We start from the raw sequence: 16,630 nt of genomic DNA on the forward strand, positions 1-16,630 counted from the left end.
GAGTTTTGGCGTATACATTCCACGACATTGCACACTCATACTATTTATACGCATTTATGTGTCATCGGGTTGGGTTAGAAGTCTATTCAATTTTCAATTTGACTGACAGCCTAAATATTGCCTTGGGTTTAGCCTAGCCTAGAGCTGTGTTTGGACGGCTATTAGACATCTTTTAAATGCACATTTCGGAGTGATATCAGTCTGATATCTGTCCATTACAGACACTGCTGAAGAACCTTTTCTTTTTAATCTGTCAGTGTAAGCTTCCCCAGGACATGATCTTGTCTGAGATCATACGGAGCCTATAATGAGTGGCACTGGTATGGCTGCCCATTGAGCCAAAAAAACTCTCTGAACTATATGGCAGACAGATCCACTTTACATGGTGACACCTGCTTCTGAAGACGTCTCCCCTGCCTCTGCCTACCCAGAGATCAATGATAGATGTGTTCTCTATTGTGTGTACAGCCTGCTTCCCCCTGGATGTCAACAGTCAGGTTCAATGCGACTTTGATATTTCATACTGACTGATCAGTCTGTCACTGTGAACTTTGCTCCCATGTTACTGATATGATTGGCAGGTTCAATTCGATTTTGAGGTATTGATTTAATGTCTTACGCTTTATTTTAACATGCCTTGTGGGACGGGATATGTGTCCTGGTGCAGGTCGCGACAGCCATTAGGCTCTCAAGAGCTTTTGACCATTTAAGGCCACAGGGATGATTCTGATTGCTTTTATTTCAACTGTGTTGGTCAGCACAAGTTCACCAATCTATTTGCAGTCTATTGTTTTTTTAAAGGTTGTTTTTTTTTACAGCAAACTACAATGCTCCCCACACAGCATGCAATCATTGATAGCTAATTATAAATCTAATTGGATCTGACACAAAAACAATGCCCTTTCGATCTTCTCACTAAGTGAAATGTGCTTTGTCCTATGATAATTAACCCTCAGTGTAGTTTATCTAGGCTGTATGCTAGATTTCACTGAACCTCCTTCAATAAAACTGACACATAACACAGTTTTACCTTGTCTGTTAATGTTAAAATGTAGCCAATGTGATTCACAGGTGTGATTCTATCGAATCATTTGCAAAAAAAGTGTCTCATCCAATCAGAAGTTAGGGTTTTGTAATATTAAGATATTTTTAAAATATCCGTTATCAGTTATAAGACATTTATAGTACAAATCATTTCTATTTTAAATTTTGTTCTTTCAAACTTTTATTCACCAAGGAATATTGAAAAATAAAATGTATCGCAGTTTCCACAAAAATATGAAGCAGCACAACTGTTTTAAACATTGATAATTGATTGATAATAAGAAATGTTTCTTGAGTAACAAATCAGCATATTAGAATTCTGAAGGATCGTGAGACACTGAAGACTGCAGTTTGATGCTGAAAATCCACAGGCCAGTCTTTGCTCCCCACTTTCGCAATGAGCCTTGGCCATGACCTTGTCGCCGGTTCACCACTGTTCCTTCTTTGGATCACTTTTGATAGATATTGATCACTGAAGACTGGTAACAGCCCACAAGAGCTGCAGATTTAGAGATGCCCTGACCCAGACCCAGTAATCTAATCACAATTTGGCCCTTGTGAAACTCTCTCAAAGCCTTATGCTTGCCCATTTTTCCTACTTCTAACATTCATTTTAAGGAAAAAATGTTCACTTGCTGCCTAATATATCCCACCCACTAACAGGTGCCATGAAGTAGAGATAATCAGTGTTATTCACTTCACCTGTCAGTGGTCATAATGTCAAAATAGGGAAGAAAAGACTATCATAACTTCCGTTTCATGATGACTTTGGATGTGTAACGGCATTCACATCAGATGTCTGCTAGACAGTGATGTGGCTCAGGGTTGAATGTCCTGTGTCAGGTCAGGCAGCACCTCTGGCAACAATTACAAATGCTTTACAACATATGCTCTGCTTCTTATAAGCATACACACTCACTCACTTACTGAATAATACCCTGTTACCATAGTGATCCTACTGTATGAGTTCACTCAGAGGGAAGTGGTAAATACAGGCACCTGTGTCTAATTGATAATGCTAATATTTATACTGCAAAAGTGTATACTGCAAAGCCTCTCATGATGAACGCTTCATTCCATTTGTGCCTGACAGTCTGCATGTGATCCATACGCGTGTCCATGAGCTATAACACTCACAACAACAGATGGCCATCGATCTGTTAGTTAACCAGCAAATTAATCTTCTGTTTTATATACAACGGCTTCATCATATCTGATATATCTACTGTTTACTAAGTGGCAGAAAGCATATACTTTACCTGGAACTGCCAAATGCACTTGATACAGATCTGAATGTCAACACAGAGACAATCACACATACACAAAACACACCCAAGCCTGTCGTCGAGTTGTGCACCTGCTGTTTTGATTGAAACACTCTTACTGGGGCGTGCGTTACACTATCTTTTGTGACTGGTTAACGAGTAGCATGAACCCAGTCTACTGTGTATGAGGGGTAGTTAAAATGTAATGCAGGTACAAACACGTTTTTGTTTTGTCTTGAAGACCAGTCTTTATTTGAACTCCAATTTAAAGGGGTTTTAGCAGATGTGAACTTGCAGACAGGGTCATTTCAGATATAAATGAGGCAGCAATCACCAATTCAGCACTTTGAAGAAACGTGTGGTTATCATGTCCAGGCCTCGGTAATCGCTAGGGTTTTGGGTCAGTATCCTGCAGGGCATTAATGCAACCATCTGCCCCTGAAACAAAGAAACCCTTGTTCTGAACTTTAGTCCACTGTTTTAAGCAGCACATGTAGCTCTCTCATTGAGTTTGCTTTGAGTTTTGCTTTCAGATGTTAACATTTTAGAGTAACATTTAAAATTAAAATTAAAATAAATTAAAAAATAAAGTTAAACTACATGTTTTCAACCTAAAGTCACTATGAAATCAAAATCATTCTTATTTTTCTGGAATATAGCCATATTTATTATAAATGATTTATCAGTGCACATCATTATTATTTTTAATTCCTATTGCTAGTAATTTTTTATCAAAATACTGTAGCTTCCGTTCCCTCTTGCAGCAACTTCTCTTCTCTGATAATGTGTTTACTGGCACAAGGGCGGAGAACCTGTCACTCACATGAGATTGACCAAACGCAAACCACAAACAATTTGAAAGTTTGTTTTCCTCAAAACATTGCTTAATTGTATTACAGAATTACACCTGATGTTTTAAAGGTGCCCTATAGTTGAAACAATATGTTAAATTGTTCTCTGATATCTACATAGAGGGTATGTAGCTTATTTACGGGCAAAAATTGTCCAGATACAGTTGTACAGGTCTATTTACAACCCAATAAATTGTCCCTAGGATGTAATGCTTAGTTTTTGCCTTATTTGGAAGAGTCATGAATATTAATGTTGAGCTCTGGTCTGTTTGGCTTATTTCAGCAGCTCACAGCTTACAGCAGTTCAGCTGTTCAGTGAAGCGGATCGTGAGTCCTGACCGTCCTGACAGAATACAGACCGACTGAATGACACTTTAAGCAGAACATGGGAAATGGAGATTGCTAAAATGCAGCCTACTTGTTTATTGGTGTTTTCAGATCAGCCGCACACGAGTGAGAGTTCACGTGCTTGCGGTGGCCAGATTTGAGTAATTTAAACCCCCCAACAGAGCTTTTCGGCGAAAAGAACAAATATACTATCCAGTGTTTTACCTAAACATGTCCAATCTGGCAACCATAAGCACGCAAGCTCTCTCTCGCGCGAGGATGATCTAAAAACACCAATAAACAAGTAGGCTGCATTTCAGCAATCTCCATTTCCCATCTTCTGCTTAAAGTGTCATTCAGTCTACATTTTAGACTTGTCTTTTTCTTCAAAGATATTGCATGTTTATATAACGTTAGTCAAAATGTAGGCTACGCAATGACTGTGATGTACTCTGAAATACATGCAAAAACATCATAGGCCTACTTCAGTTTTCAAAAATATAAATATAGAACTTATATTTTTACAAAATGAATAGCCTTGTCAAATGACTCGTTTTAACTTATATAGTGGAAAAGGTGACGTTTGCTAGAAGGATCAAGTGAACGATCTGTAAGCAACGCATCGGCGGTTATATTTTGTAATACAAAATAAATTGTGTCATTAGACACACTATTTAGTTTTGTATGGTACTTGTATGGAGTTTCCTGTTGTTACTGTACTAGCATCTTGTGTTATATAGACAATGCGGTCTCTCTAAGAAACTTTTAATTTAATCAGAAATTGTTTAAACAGCTAGTCAATTAGTGGATAAATCATTACTTACTGCTTGCAGGAAGTTTACAGTTGCCCCTTAGCGAAGACGCTTTGCGAAGCTTGCTTGAAATGGGCTGAACAAATGAACGATTTTGAAATAAATTGTTGTGGTTTCTGATTATAATAAACCTCAACCATGACTGTTGACATATTAAAAGTCCTCACGTCCCCTGCAAAGCCTGAACATGCCATATGTGTCATGAGAGTGGCCGTTTTCGCTATCCTCAAGTGTCGTTTGTTTACCTGCAGTCCTGATGATTCGGCTCCGTCAGTTCCGGCTGACAATGAACATGTTTGGACATATGCAAATGTTGGGGGCGTGCAAATAAATGATCCCCAACGCTTGCATCACGGTTGGCCTTATGTTGAGAAGCACTTATTTTTCGTGTTGTTTTTGATTCATGAGATTTACATATTAAGGAGGAGGCAATGGGGTTTGAGACTCACAGTATGTGATGTCCATGTACTGAACTCTTATTATTTTACTATGGCAAGGTTAATTCAATTTTCATTCTAGGGCACCTTTAATCAATTTCTTTGGTCCACTTTCAGCTACTTCTATCCTGATTTCTTTAAGAGGAGGGTCTATGTGTATGCTGGATGAAATAAGGTCATACAATCTACACGTGAACTGAAAAACACATAGAGCAGCAAAGTTTCTGCTTTGACCTCAATGAATGAGGTGAGTGTGCTTTAGAAATCAGGAATCAGAAATCAGGAATGGTGAGAGGAGATAATATACCATGTGTAAACGGTGTAGAAACTCATAATGTAATACTAATGTAGTTTTACATTATTATTGTAACAAAATGTTTATAATGCAATTTTCTCACTTACATTTCAGCACCAATGTTGTGAGGACCCTATTGGAATTGCTCAGCCTATTATTATTCCTCTCCCAAATTAACTTAATTTTTAATGGCCTAAATATGCTTGAAAAGTCATTTAACTTTGCACATACATCAGAAGTGGTAAAAATGTACATCTGATATGGGTTTCAGATTGGTTGTGGCAAAATGGCTTAATAGCGTCACCTAAAACACTTCAATGAAATGCCCCTCCTGCTACTTTTCACATACAGGTATGAAATTCGCTAGACACATGATGATTAAGGATGATGTGCCGGTGAGGCAAATTCAGGGGAGATACGAATTGACACGGTCTCAACAGACACTCCGACCACCGGCACTGAGGCTACCAGCACACGTTCCACCGGCACACGATCCACCAGCACACGGTCCACTGGCACTGGGACCACTGGCATACGATCCACCGGTACTGAGACCACTGGCATACGATCCACCGGAACTGGGACCACCGGCACATCATCCACCGGCACTGGGACCACCGGCACATGATCCACCGCCACTGAGACCACTGGCATACGATCCACCGGAACTGGGACCACCGGCACATCATCCACCGGCACTGGGACCACCGGCACACGATCCACCGCCACTGGGACCACCGGCACACAATCCACTGGCACATGATCCACTGGAACATGATCCACTGGCACTGGGACCACCAGCACATCATCCACCGGAACTGGGACCACCGGCATACGATCCACCGGAACTTGGACCACCAGCACACGATCCACCGGCACAGGGACCACCGGCACTGGGACCACCGGCACTGGGACTACCGGCACACGATCCACCGCCACTGGGACCACCGGCACATGATCCACTGGCACTGGGACCACCTGCATACGATCCACAGGCACTGGGACCACCGGAATACGATCCACCATAACTGGGACCACCGGCACACGATCCACCGGAACTGGGACCACCCACACAGGGACCACCGGAACACAATCCACCAGAACTGGGACCACCGGAACATGATCCAACGGAACGGGGACCACCGGAACTACCTCCGGAGTTTTGAGTAAGGCCCTGTGCCTTTCCCAAGCATGCAGGAATGCCACCATGAAGCATCCCATCACTGCTCTTCAGGCTGTGTCTGGACTCGGGAACGCTGAACCTGAGATCACCGGAAAATGATCCATAAAGGAACAGGTCCTTAAGAGCCCCTTCATTAAGCTTTAATCCCTCCGCCGCTCCAAGGAACTTGATCACAAACTTCCACAGATCAGTCCCTTGTTGGTGGAAGGATGCTAAGGTCTGAAACCTTGGGATGCGCTCATATTGGGGTCATGAGACAATAGGAGCGGTAGGTGGGATGAAATCCTCTTTCGCTGAGTCCTCGACATGGTCAGATCATTTTATCACGTTCAACACAATGAAAAATGGTGCAATGAATCAAGTGCAGATAAATGATAATTTATTATAAAAATAAAAGATAAATACAAAACAAAAACCCACAAGGGGGATAAAAACACATAATAATAAAACATAAACCAAAGACTCAAACATACCAAAAGGAATCACAGGGAAACGGGAGACGTAGACATTACAATGATCGTTACAACGATCTCTCTGGACTCGTGACAGGGGCCGGAGCCCTCTCTGGACTAGTGATGGCCCGGAGGTTCTGGAAGATCTGCTGAGACTACACAAGGCTCTGGAAGGTCTGCTGATATGACAAAAGCCTCTGGGCTGGCAACCATCTTCTCCAAAGACAGAGGCTCGGCGGCCATCTTGTCCAAAGACACAAGCTCGGTGGCCATCTTGTCCAAAGACACAAGTTCAGCGGCCATCTTGTCCGAAGACACAGGCTCGGTGGCCATCTTGTTTGAAGACAGGCTCGGCAGCCATCTTGCCACAGGACACAGGCTCGGCGGCCATTTTGTCCAAAGACAGGCGCGGCAAATGCAGTGGAAATGTCATGATCATCTTCCATGACACCCACTGTGAATGCAGAACCGCTCAGTTGCAATGCAATGTCAATATATTGTTCTAAAGTCCATTGAGCTGTCGAACTGAGCAGCTCAGATAATCCCCATCAAAATGGTTTAGAAATGATTTCTAAACTCATCATTTCCAATCACCCTACTACCTGTCCACTTGATCTTATACCCACTCACCTCCTTCAGGCCATTTCTTCTTCATTCACTCCTGCACTCACTCACATTGTCAACACTTCTCTTCACACAGGAACCTTTCCCACAGCATTTAAGCAGGCTCGGGTAACCCCACTGCTTAAGAAACCCTCTCTGAATCCAGCACTTTTAGAAAACTACAGACCAGTATCCCTTCTGCCTTTCATTGCAAAGACACTTGAGCGAGTTGTGTTCAATCAACTCTCTGTGTTTCTTGAACAGAACAACCTCCTGGACAACAACCAATCCGGCTTCAAAAGCGGCCATTCGACTGAGACTGCCTTGCTTGCGGTAACTGAGGCACTGAGACTGGCAAAAGCAGCTTCCAAATCCTCAGTGCTCATCCTGCTGGATCTGTCTGCTGCTTTTGACACAGTTAACCACCAGATCCTCCTGTCAACACTTAAGAAGACGGGGATCTCAGGAACTGCTCTCCTGTGGTTCAGGTCTTACCTCTCTGGTAGGTCCTACAGGGTGTCATGGAGAGGTGAAGTGTCTAAGTCACATCATCTAGCTACTGGGGTTCCCCAGGGCTCAGTGCTTGGACCACTTTTCTTCTCCATCTACATGTCATCATTAGGCTCTATCATTCAGAAACACGGCTTCTCCTATCACTGCTATGCTGATGACACTCAACTCTACTTCTCATTTCAACCAGATGATCCTACAGTCAGTGTTTGTTTCGCTGCCTGTCTGACAGACATTTCTGACTGGATGAAGGAGCATCACCTTCAACTCAATCTTGCAAAGACAGAATTACTTGTTTTCTCAACCAACCCAGCACTTCATCAAAATTTCTCCTTTCAGCTTGGTTCATCAACCATAACTCCATCCAGGACAGCCAGGAACCTTGGAGTTGTGATTGATGACCAGTCAAACTTCACTGACCACATTACTGCAACAGCCCGGTCCTGCAGATTTGCTTTATACACATTAGAAAGATTAGACCCTTCCTATCAGAACAGGCTGCACAACTCCTGGTTCAAGCTCTTGTTCTCTCCAGACTGGACTATTGTAATGCTCTTCTGGCTGGGCTTCCAGCATGCATTATCAAACCCTTGCAGCTGATCCAGAATGCAGCGGCGAGAGTGGTCTTTAATGAGCCGAAGAGAGCGCATGTTACGCCTCTCTTCATCAGACTGCACTGGTTGCCAATGGCTGCTCGCATCAAATTCAAGGCACTAGTTCTCGCCTACAAAACAACCATTGGCTCTGCGCCAATATACCTAAACTCGCTTGCTCAGACTTACACACCCTCCAGAAGCTTGGGTTCTGCGAGTGAGCGACGCCTCGTGGTTCCATCCCAAAGAGGCATGAAATCACTTTCACAGACATTTTCCTGGACCGTTCCCACCTGGTGGAATGAACTGCCGATTTCAATTCGTGCTGCCGAGTCTGTAGCCATTTTTAAAAAACATCTTAAGACACATCTCTTCCAATTGCACCTGACCAATAAAGAATAGCACTATCCATTAATTTTTGTTTATTTGTCCCAAAAAAACAAACAAAAAAAAATTGTGTACTGTGCTAATTAACTGAGACTTCTTACAGGTTGTTGGCCTTGTTTGTTTCGTTGCTTCAATTGCTCTCCCCTTTTTTGTAAGTCACTTTGGATAAAAGTGTCTGCTAAATAATTAAATGTAAATGTCGAAAAAAATATCATTAAACATATCATATACATCGTGGAAAGATGTGCCAATTCAATGAAGTCCTACGCATAGTCCTCGATCGGACGGATCGGACAGAGGCAAAAGGGTAATCCGGGACACAGGCAAGAATTCCAACAAAACCGAGAGACAAGACACCAGGAAAAACGCTCAGAAATGCAGTGTGAAGAAAACAAGACTTTGCAGTGAATGACAGAGTGAACATGGTATATATAGGCAGAGTTAACATGGTAATGAGGTAATGAACACAGGTGTAAACATGAGTCTGGAGAAAGGATCATGGGCAATGTAGTTAATGATAGAGTGACAGTCCGGGGTGGAGTGTCCTCTCATGTAATCATGGGCACTCACACTGTTGAATCGTGACAATTACATTATGTTTAGTTTTTACATTATGTGCAGTTATTACATTATGATTTGCTACAAACAGAAATTCTCCATGATTGAAAGACCAATATGCATTTTGATATCAGGAGTAAACAGCCTAGAAGTAGTCAAAAGTTGACAAACTCAAAACATTTTTAGATCCCATTGGAATCTGAATCTACTGTCATCCACTCGTAATCTTGTTGACCAAAATGCTTAATGCTAAACCAAAATCTTAATACCTGGGGAGTATTCCAGAAAGCAGGTTGTGTGACATATACGGGTATGTTTAAGAGTAAGTAAGCGGAAAGCCTCAACTTTTCAGTTCCAAAAGCTGCAGAGCAGTTATGTTCCAGGGTTAGTTTGCTTAAGATGTATTTGGATATGTGTTATACAGTATAATTTGTTATATTAATATATCCAAATTTGTTATATAGTTACAGTTATATAATATACAACATGATATATTAATTATAAAGCACTATTATAACAAGGTGGTTAAAATATTAATTCAAATCAAATATACTAATTATTTATTTCATTGTCATCTCCCACATGTATGAACTTATACACCACCATATTTATGATCTATATGGAGCTTGGTCCCACTTCAAAGGATCTAACAGTTTTTTTCTCCTTTCGAATAAAACAAAAGATTTGTTGTGCTGTTTTTTTTCTTTTCTTTTCTTCAGATAGCAGTAATAAATCTTCCATGCCTATGTGAAAATTACTGCTGTCCTCCAGGGATAACTGGGACAGCTGAGGAAAATGACAGCTTTTTGTTTTGCAAAGAACACCAGAGCACACCGTATAGAATCTTCTAAAATATGTTTTTTTTATTTTTTTAATCTGCAGTATATAGTATACAGCACATTTAAACTTCGATGGATAAGTGTAATTGATATAAAAGTCACAATAAGTAGAGGATTATATTGCACAGCTCTTTTATACAGTATTACACTTGATTATTATTAATTTAATTTATGCCCTGGAGAAAAGAACCTCCCTATTGATGAACAATTTTCCATGAGAGTCAGATAAATTCTGCATCTCTGAAGTAGATGCCATTGTTTCAATCCCTCATTAATGATATCGTTAGGACATAATTAGCTCTTTTTAGAGCTTGTTCACCTCATTAATCGGCTCTCTCATTCACCGTATACCATTTATTAGGTCTTCACAACTCTGTAATCAAGAGCTTCGAATAGTACATTTAATTCTCCATCTATGCAATTATTCAATCAAACGGCACAGCAGTGCATTATACAGACTCTATATGACCTCACTGCGTCCATCCTGCCTGTGCGAATGGCTCATCTCTCCCAGAGAGTAATTACACTCAAGGCTCTAAGAGTTTTCTTGAGGAACACAATCTTACAGCTAATTATCTCTAATGCATCTGATCATTAAACGATCAAAGACTGTTTAAGGGTGTGTTTGTTAATCAAGCATGTTGGTTAATTGGAATAAAGCTGAAAGACCAGCACAATCTCTTATTTGGAAAGTGTTTATTGAGTGCAGTCTGCTCTACTTATGTAGGATACTGAGATTCTTCTTCATGTTGTATTCTGGTTCATGTACAGGAATGAAATAACCTGAGAGAGTTTTAACACTTTGCTATGGTAGGTATTTTAGTCTGAATCAGCTTCATGCTTCATTTTAGGTTTCAAAATTAATGTCTTACAAAGTTGCCTCTCACATTACTCCTGGACATTGTAGTTATGTGCATTCAGGTGAGTTTAGAGTGTGTTAACACCATAGACCGTAAAAAAATATGGATGACTCGACATCATCCGTTTCCGCTTGCCAGAGTTGAAGCTTTCGGGCGGCCTGCATGGCACTGACATCTTGGGACCGAGTCTGCGCAGTAGCGATTTCGGGACCGGAGTAGAGAGCAGGAAGTAGAGCAGGAAGTGCAGCTGCAATATCAAAAGCCCGCCCATACTCTCACAGATGCAGAACAATTAATTATGTTGGTGTGAAATAAACAGTTATGGAAATGTAGAAATTAAAGCTAAAGCTCCAATCTGCTCCCAAAAATCCTGAAAAAAGTCTGTTAGTGCCTCAGTGACAACTTCACTCAGAGAAGACGTTGATCTCAGCTGTGAATCATGACGTCACACCCCCTTTTTTATAGCATCAGATAACTAAGTAAAACTAAACTTATTTTAAAAACAAATGCTTGAAATCAAATCATCGTGATGATAACTGCCTTCAATGTCATTAACTAACTTTGGCGGGAAAAATATTAGAGGTGTAATTTTATTGTTTAGTTTGCCTCGCATCCATTAGAAAACACAGAGGGTCAGCTATACTGGGACTAGTCACCGGAGGGGTGATCGAGGCGCGAAAGCTTCAGTTTGTGAGAGGGATACTGCAGGCTTGGTTCACCCTTGTTGTGTCTGGTTCGATTCAAATGAACCTTGAGAAGATTTCTTGGTTAGTGTGGTTTATTTGAACATATGTGAAAGCTGCCATCCAAACCCTGGTGCACCCCAAACAAGCGGACCGAGACCGCTAAAAAAGATGGGTCTCGGTCTGCTTTCAAACAAACTCTGGTGCAGTTTAATTGATATATGAATGCAACACAGACCAAAGACATGTAAGCGAACCAAAAACAGGATATAATGTCACAAGATGCGACACTACAAGTCAGTTGATTTGACAATGCAGAAAGATTGGTGTATCCAAAATGAGTAGAGGGCAAATGTGGAGCAATGAGGAGCTGTGCCTCATCAATATTTTTTTTTGACGAGCATGTTTCGAAGATGCTAGAAAAAAAACGCACAAAAAGCATACCTGTTCTTCTCATCAAAGGACCTGATGTCATTTCTTTTGCAGCAGAGTTTAGTTCTTTTGCAGCTTAGTTTCTGCATACAACGAAGGAAATCCTGGGGCTGTTTTGAAAGTTTTGAACTCAGATGGTAAAAATAAAAGCATATGTACATGCATAAAAGGATCACATTTAATCCAGCACACAGCATTGTTTTGAATGTTTGGTAAGCTCCGTCCCGAAATATGTAATAAAAGCCAACCAATCAGGTTGTGACCATCTCCCTATGCCTTTGGTTTGGTAACATTAGGTTCACTGTTAAAAATGCCAGTGTGAACGCTAAGCGGACCAGTACTATATGTTTTGTTTTTGTTTTTTGATTTTGCACCAAATGAACCAAACAAACCAAACTACAAGTGTGAACTCACCCTTAATAAATGCCAAAATTATTATTTTCTGGTGATAACTTTAATGGATCTTAATAGAATTCCATATGTACAACAGGGCTTAAGCCACACCTTAAGAAAAACAGATTTAGTTTGAAATTAGATCATAGAAGTGGTTAATTTTGTTTGAAAATCATATAAATGTATTTCTGTCATGACAACTCTCAGAGTGTATGACAATGTTGATATGTTTGCTGTTTATGGAATAGATCTGCTACGCTATGCTACTACTGTATATTGAGTGTACATGAATTACCCATAGCAGATATATGCAGGTGGAGCTGGGGAAGGTGGAGGGTTACTGAAAGCATGCTGCACTGCTAAAGCAATTGCTACCTGAGTGTTTGAAGGTTAAGCACACAAGCTCAATTGTTACTGATACAGCAAGAACCACTCAAGATGAAGATGTGTCTTTCATGACAGAACTTTGTATGGCGAGGGGGCCTTTTACCCCACACATAGGGTAAAAGACACACAGTATTGATTCAAATACTTAAAGAACCGTGCTTTCTGGTAACCGTTGCTGTTATTTCAATTCACCAAAACAAACATGCCCTGACCCCCAAAAAGTGTCTTGGCCCTATTTTGATAGCTCCGCCTCACACATACCAGGCGACGACTATGGTAGAATCTGTGTGCTACAGATCCAATATTCAATGAAAAAGTGAATAACCATCAGACGTTCTCATGACAACTCGATAGAACACAAGCCAACAATCCAACTAGCGAATCTATAACAATTATGACCAGATTAGAGGTATAGCGATCACAACAACACAAACGGTTTTGAAATAACACTTGCCCCACCTTTAAGCTAATATAAAATATGTATATTTTAATAATGTCATTAAAAATTTAAATACTCTCATTAAAATGTTAATATAAATATATTTTACACAGAAACACAGAAACAAAATAATAAAAAAGTAAATATTCTGAAAGCACTGAAGGAGATTTACAGTAGTAACAATGAATGTTATTTTATTATATGATATGATTGATATTATACATTGTTTCATTATAAATATGGGTATTATCTCTATGGTGGACACCCCCAATTTAATACATGATATTTACCATCTGAATCTAATCATGTAATGTCAACAACCGGAAATTCTGCAGCAGTTTATTATCATGTTAATTATTGTGCTTTTTGCAGCTACAACAGATGTGCCCCAAATACCATCGTTTTTACATATTCTTCCATTATTGAAAAATAATGGAACAACAAACAAAACTGAAAATCATTAAGACCTTTGTCTCAAAATATAAACATTTATTTTATTGATTCTAATTTGCTACTTAAATCTGCAACATTTTTAAAAACATAAAAAATTAGATACAATTTGTGCAGAATCAACTTTGTGTTGCTGTCCGCGATCACGTTACGGATCAGACAAATTTCCACATGTTTAGGAAGGTGCTTCAGCAAGTTTTTGTGCCATCTACTTATTTATATGAATATGAAATCAATGGCACTTTTTCTCCGTGTGATTCTTTAATTTACTTACTGGGTAAGTTTAACAGAAAATGTTCAGAGTGGAATACTTTAATACATGTTAGTAATCATTAAGCTGCATGTGGTTTCCAACTTGGAAATAAAACACAGTTAGTTTCCATTTTTAATCGAGCGATGAGCCAGCAAAGAGATTTTAAAATGAAAACCTCACTGGTGTCTAATAGCTACATACCTCAATGGAGTAGTTGTCTCTAAAAGTGATCCTGTGATTGTTCACAAACTCTCCTGTAAATGTCTAAGCTGCAGAGGCCATTGACCACTCCCTTCCCTGTGATCACTGTATACGTCCTTTGCTTCGAGTGAATGGTTGTCAAGTGAAAGCTTGACCTTTGTGATTTTCATGGAGCAAAGGGAAACTATAGGGCAGGAATATCAGCTCAAATTATTCCATCTTGACATTTCAGGCCAGTAGTCAGCTTAGCATTCTGGACCCAGACAGAAGGTAAAATGTCACCTTTTTTATTTACTTGGGGAATTCTCCAATTAAATGTGACTTTAAGGCCATGTATGGCCCTTGAGTTTGCTCTGTGTCAGTGAAACTAACGTGTCTATCTCATATCGATGACATTTTCAATAATGCTGATGCTGACCCTGAGAATAACCCTTTTCCACTCAATTTAGGATTAAATTTACCTCCCTCCTTCTTTCTTCCCCTCTCGCTCTCCGAATCGTCTCGGCTGGCGAGCTAGCCATTTTTTTCGACATGATCAATATAACCTAAAATCTAAAGCTATATATCCACAGGATATCAGGTCTTCTCAAAGACAGGAAGATCAATGTTTTTATACAGTCTATTTCCATTTCGTACTCCCACTAAATGGATATCTTGTGTTGTTGGTTTTGTAGTGATTCAGTTAGAACACCCTTCAACATTTTCTTCAAAATCCTTTGCTAAGATGTATTCTAAGATATTCTTTTTATGAACCTCTTTTCCTCCCTCTTTTACTCTTATAAGAATAACACAAGAATCTCTTTCGTGTCTGTTCTCTAATCACCATCAATCACATCCAGATGAGAGAGAATATTCTTTTTTAAAACCCATAAAACACTCTGGAGGAATTTGGGTGTTTATTTCCTTTTGGAAAATGTAGTTTAGCTTGCAATCAGATTTAACTAATGGTAAGACACCCTCTGGACAGTGGTCAAGCTCTGTTCGATGTTGCTGGTTGGCTTGTAGATGCTGTGGCCTCCCTGTGTCCTGCACATGATTTAGCTGTTGACCTTAAAGGGGGGGGTGAAATGCTGTTTCATGCATACTGAGCTTTTTACTCTGTTAAAGACTTCCCATTCCCATCCTAAACATAGACAAAGTTTCAAAAAATAATGTTGGACGTTTGATGGAGTATTTCTGTGTCAAAAATACTCCTTCCGGTTTCTCACAAGTTTCAGAGAGTTTTTTTCGAGTATGGGTCGGCTTGACGTTAATAAGAGCGGAAGGTCCTTGTATGGGCCGTACGGGCTCTTCTCCCGGTAGGGTGCGCGCGCGTGTGACTAGAGCGAGAGAGGAAATGCACGCCCATAAACACTTGCTCAGCTGCAGATCCACTTGTCCGTAAAAACTTATGTCATTATAGTCCGCGCCCCGCTCCACTTTATTCCTATGGGTGACATCAAGCGATTTCAACGCTTCAGCACAGCATTCCGGGAAGGCATTTGAACCGATCGGCATTTGAACCGATTTGAACGCAGAAATGACGGGAAGCTTCACAACATCGCTTCAGTCGCATCGCAAAGTGGATTTTCACGGTCACTGCTGTCACAGGACTTCACCAAATCATACCAAAGAAGTGTGTTTTTGAGGGAGCGGTCCAAGCCATAAAGGTTCGGTCCTGCTTTGGAAGCAGGCGGTGAGTAAAACTACTTCAAATGTCTGTGCTGTTGCTTATCGTCACGTGAGTAAACATCTGTAAACGACACGATCACGTGCTTCGTCATTCAAATGCACTAACGTTACTCCATTGTTATTCTATGTATGACGTTACACTAGTCTGACGTGGCAAAACCGTTTTGCTTACTACTGCTAAGGTTTAGTCGCATACAATAGTCCATAAACCGAATCATGTCCTCATAAACTGAGAGTAAACACACACAAATGTTGACTAAATACAGTACATACCACAGAGACGGACGTCCTGCTGTTGCTGTTTCTCCTGTTCAATTTATTTCAGCCTCCGAATTTGATTCTGGATCATATATCTATTAGCTGAGATCGGTAGCCATGGGTTTCTCGACGCTTGAGGACGTCACCGCTTTGTTCGCACTCGTCATTCTTTAGCTCCGCCCACACGATACGCCTCCAGGCGCTCGTTTTTTTCCGGAAAGACTCGGTACAGCCTATATTTCTTTTATAAATATAATAAAACTAAAGAATTTTCGGAGATATGAAGGATGCAATACTACTCTATAGGTACTCAAGATTGACATGAGATTGACTGTTGACTGAAACTGAGTGTTTCACCCCCCACCCCCCCTTTAAACCAGAATCAGGTTAATGCAGAAAACTCACTTAATGAATGACCTCATGACCATGAATGATGGGAAACAAACC

General features: G+C 40.4%; 1 protein-coding gene across 1 annotated transcript; it reads right to left on the minus strand.

The window, feature by feature from the left end:
- Positions 1 to 5,409: 5,409 nt before the first annotated feature.
- LOC137083944 (uncharacterized) lies at positions 5,410 to 6,252 on the minus strand. Its single transcript, XM_067449877.1, has one exon. It carries the CDS (start codon positions 6,250 to 6,252, stop codon positions 5,410 to 5,412), a length of 843 nt encoding a protein of 280 aa, XP_067305978.1.
- Positions 6,253 to 16,630: the final 10,378 nt, after the last annotated feature.

This window comes from Pseudorasbora parva, chromosome 7 (genome assembly GCF_024679245.1).
Source record: "Pseudorasbora parva isolate DD20220531a chromosome 7, ASM2467924v1, whole genome shotgun sequence".
NCBI lineage: Eukaryota > Metazoa > Chordata > Actinopteri > Cypriniformes > Gobionidae > Pseudorasbora > Pseudorasbora parva.

What these genes read in the sequence shown, in the direction of transcription:
- LOC137083944 (XM_067449877.1), bottom strand. Translation starts at nt 6,252, where the DNA reads ATGGGATGCTTCATGGTGGCATTCCTGCATGCTTGGGAAAGGCACAGG.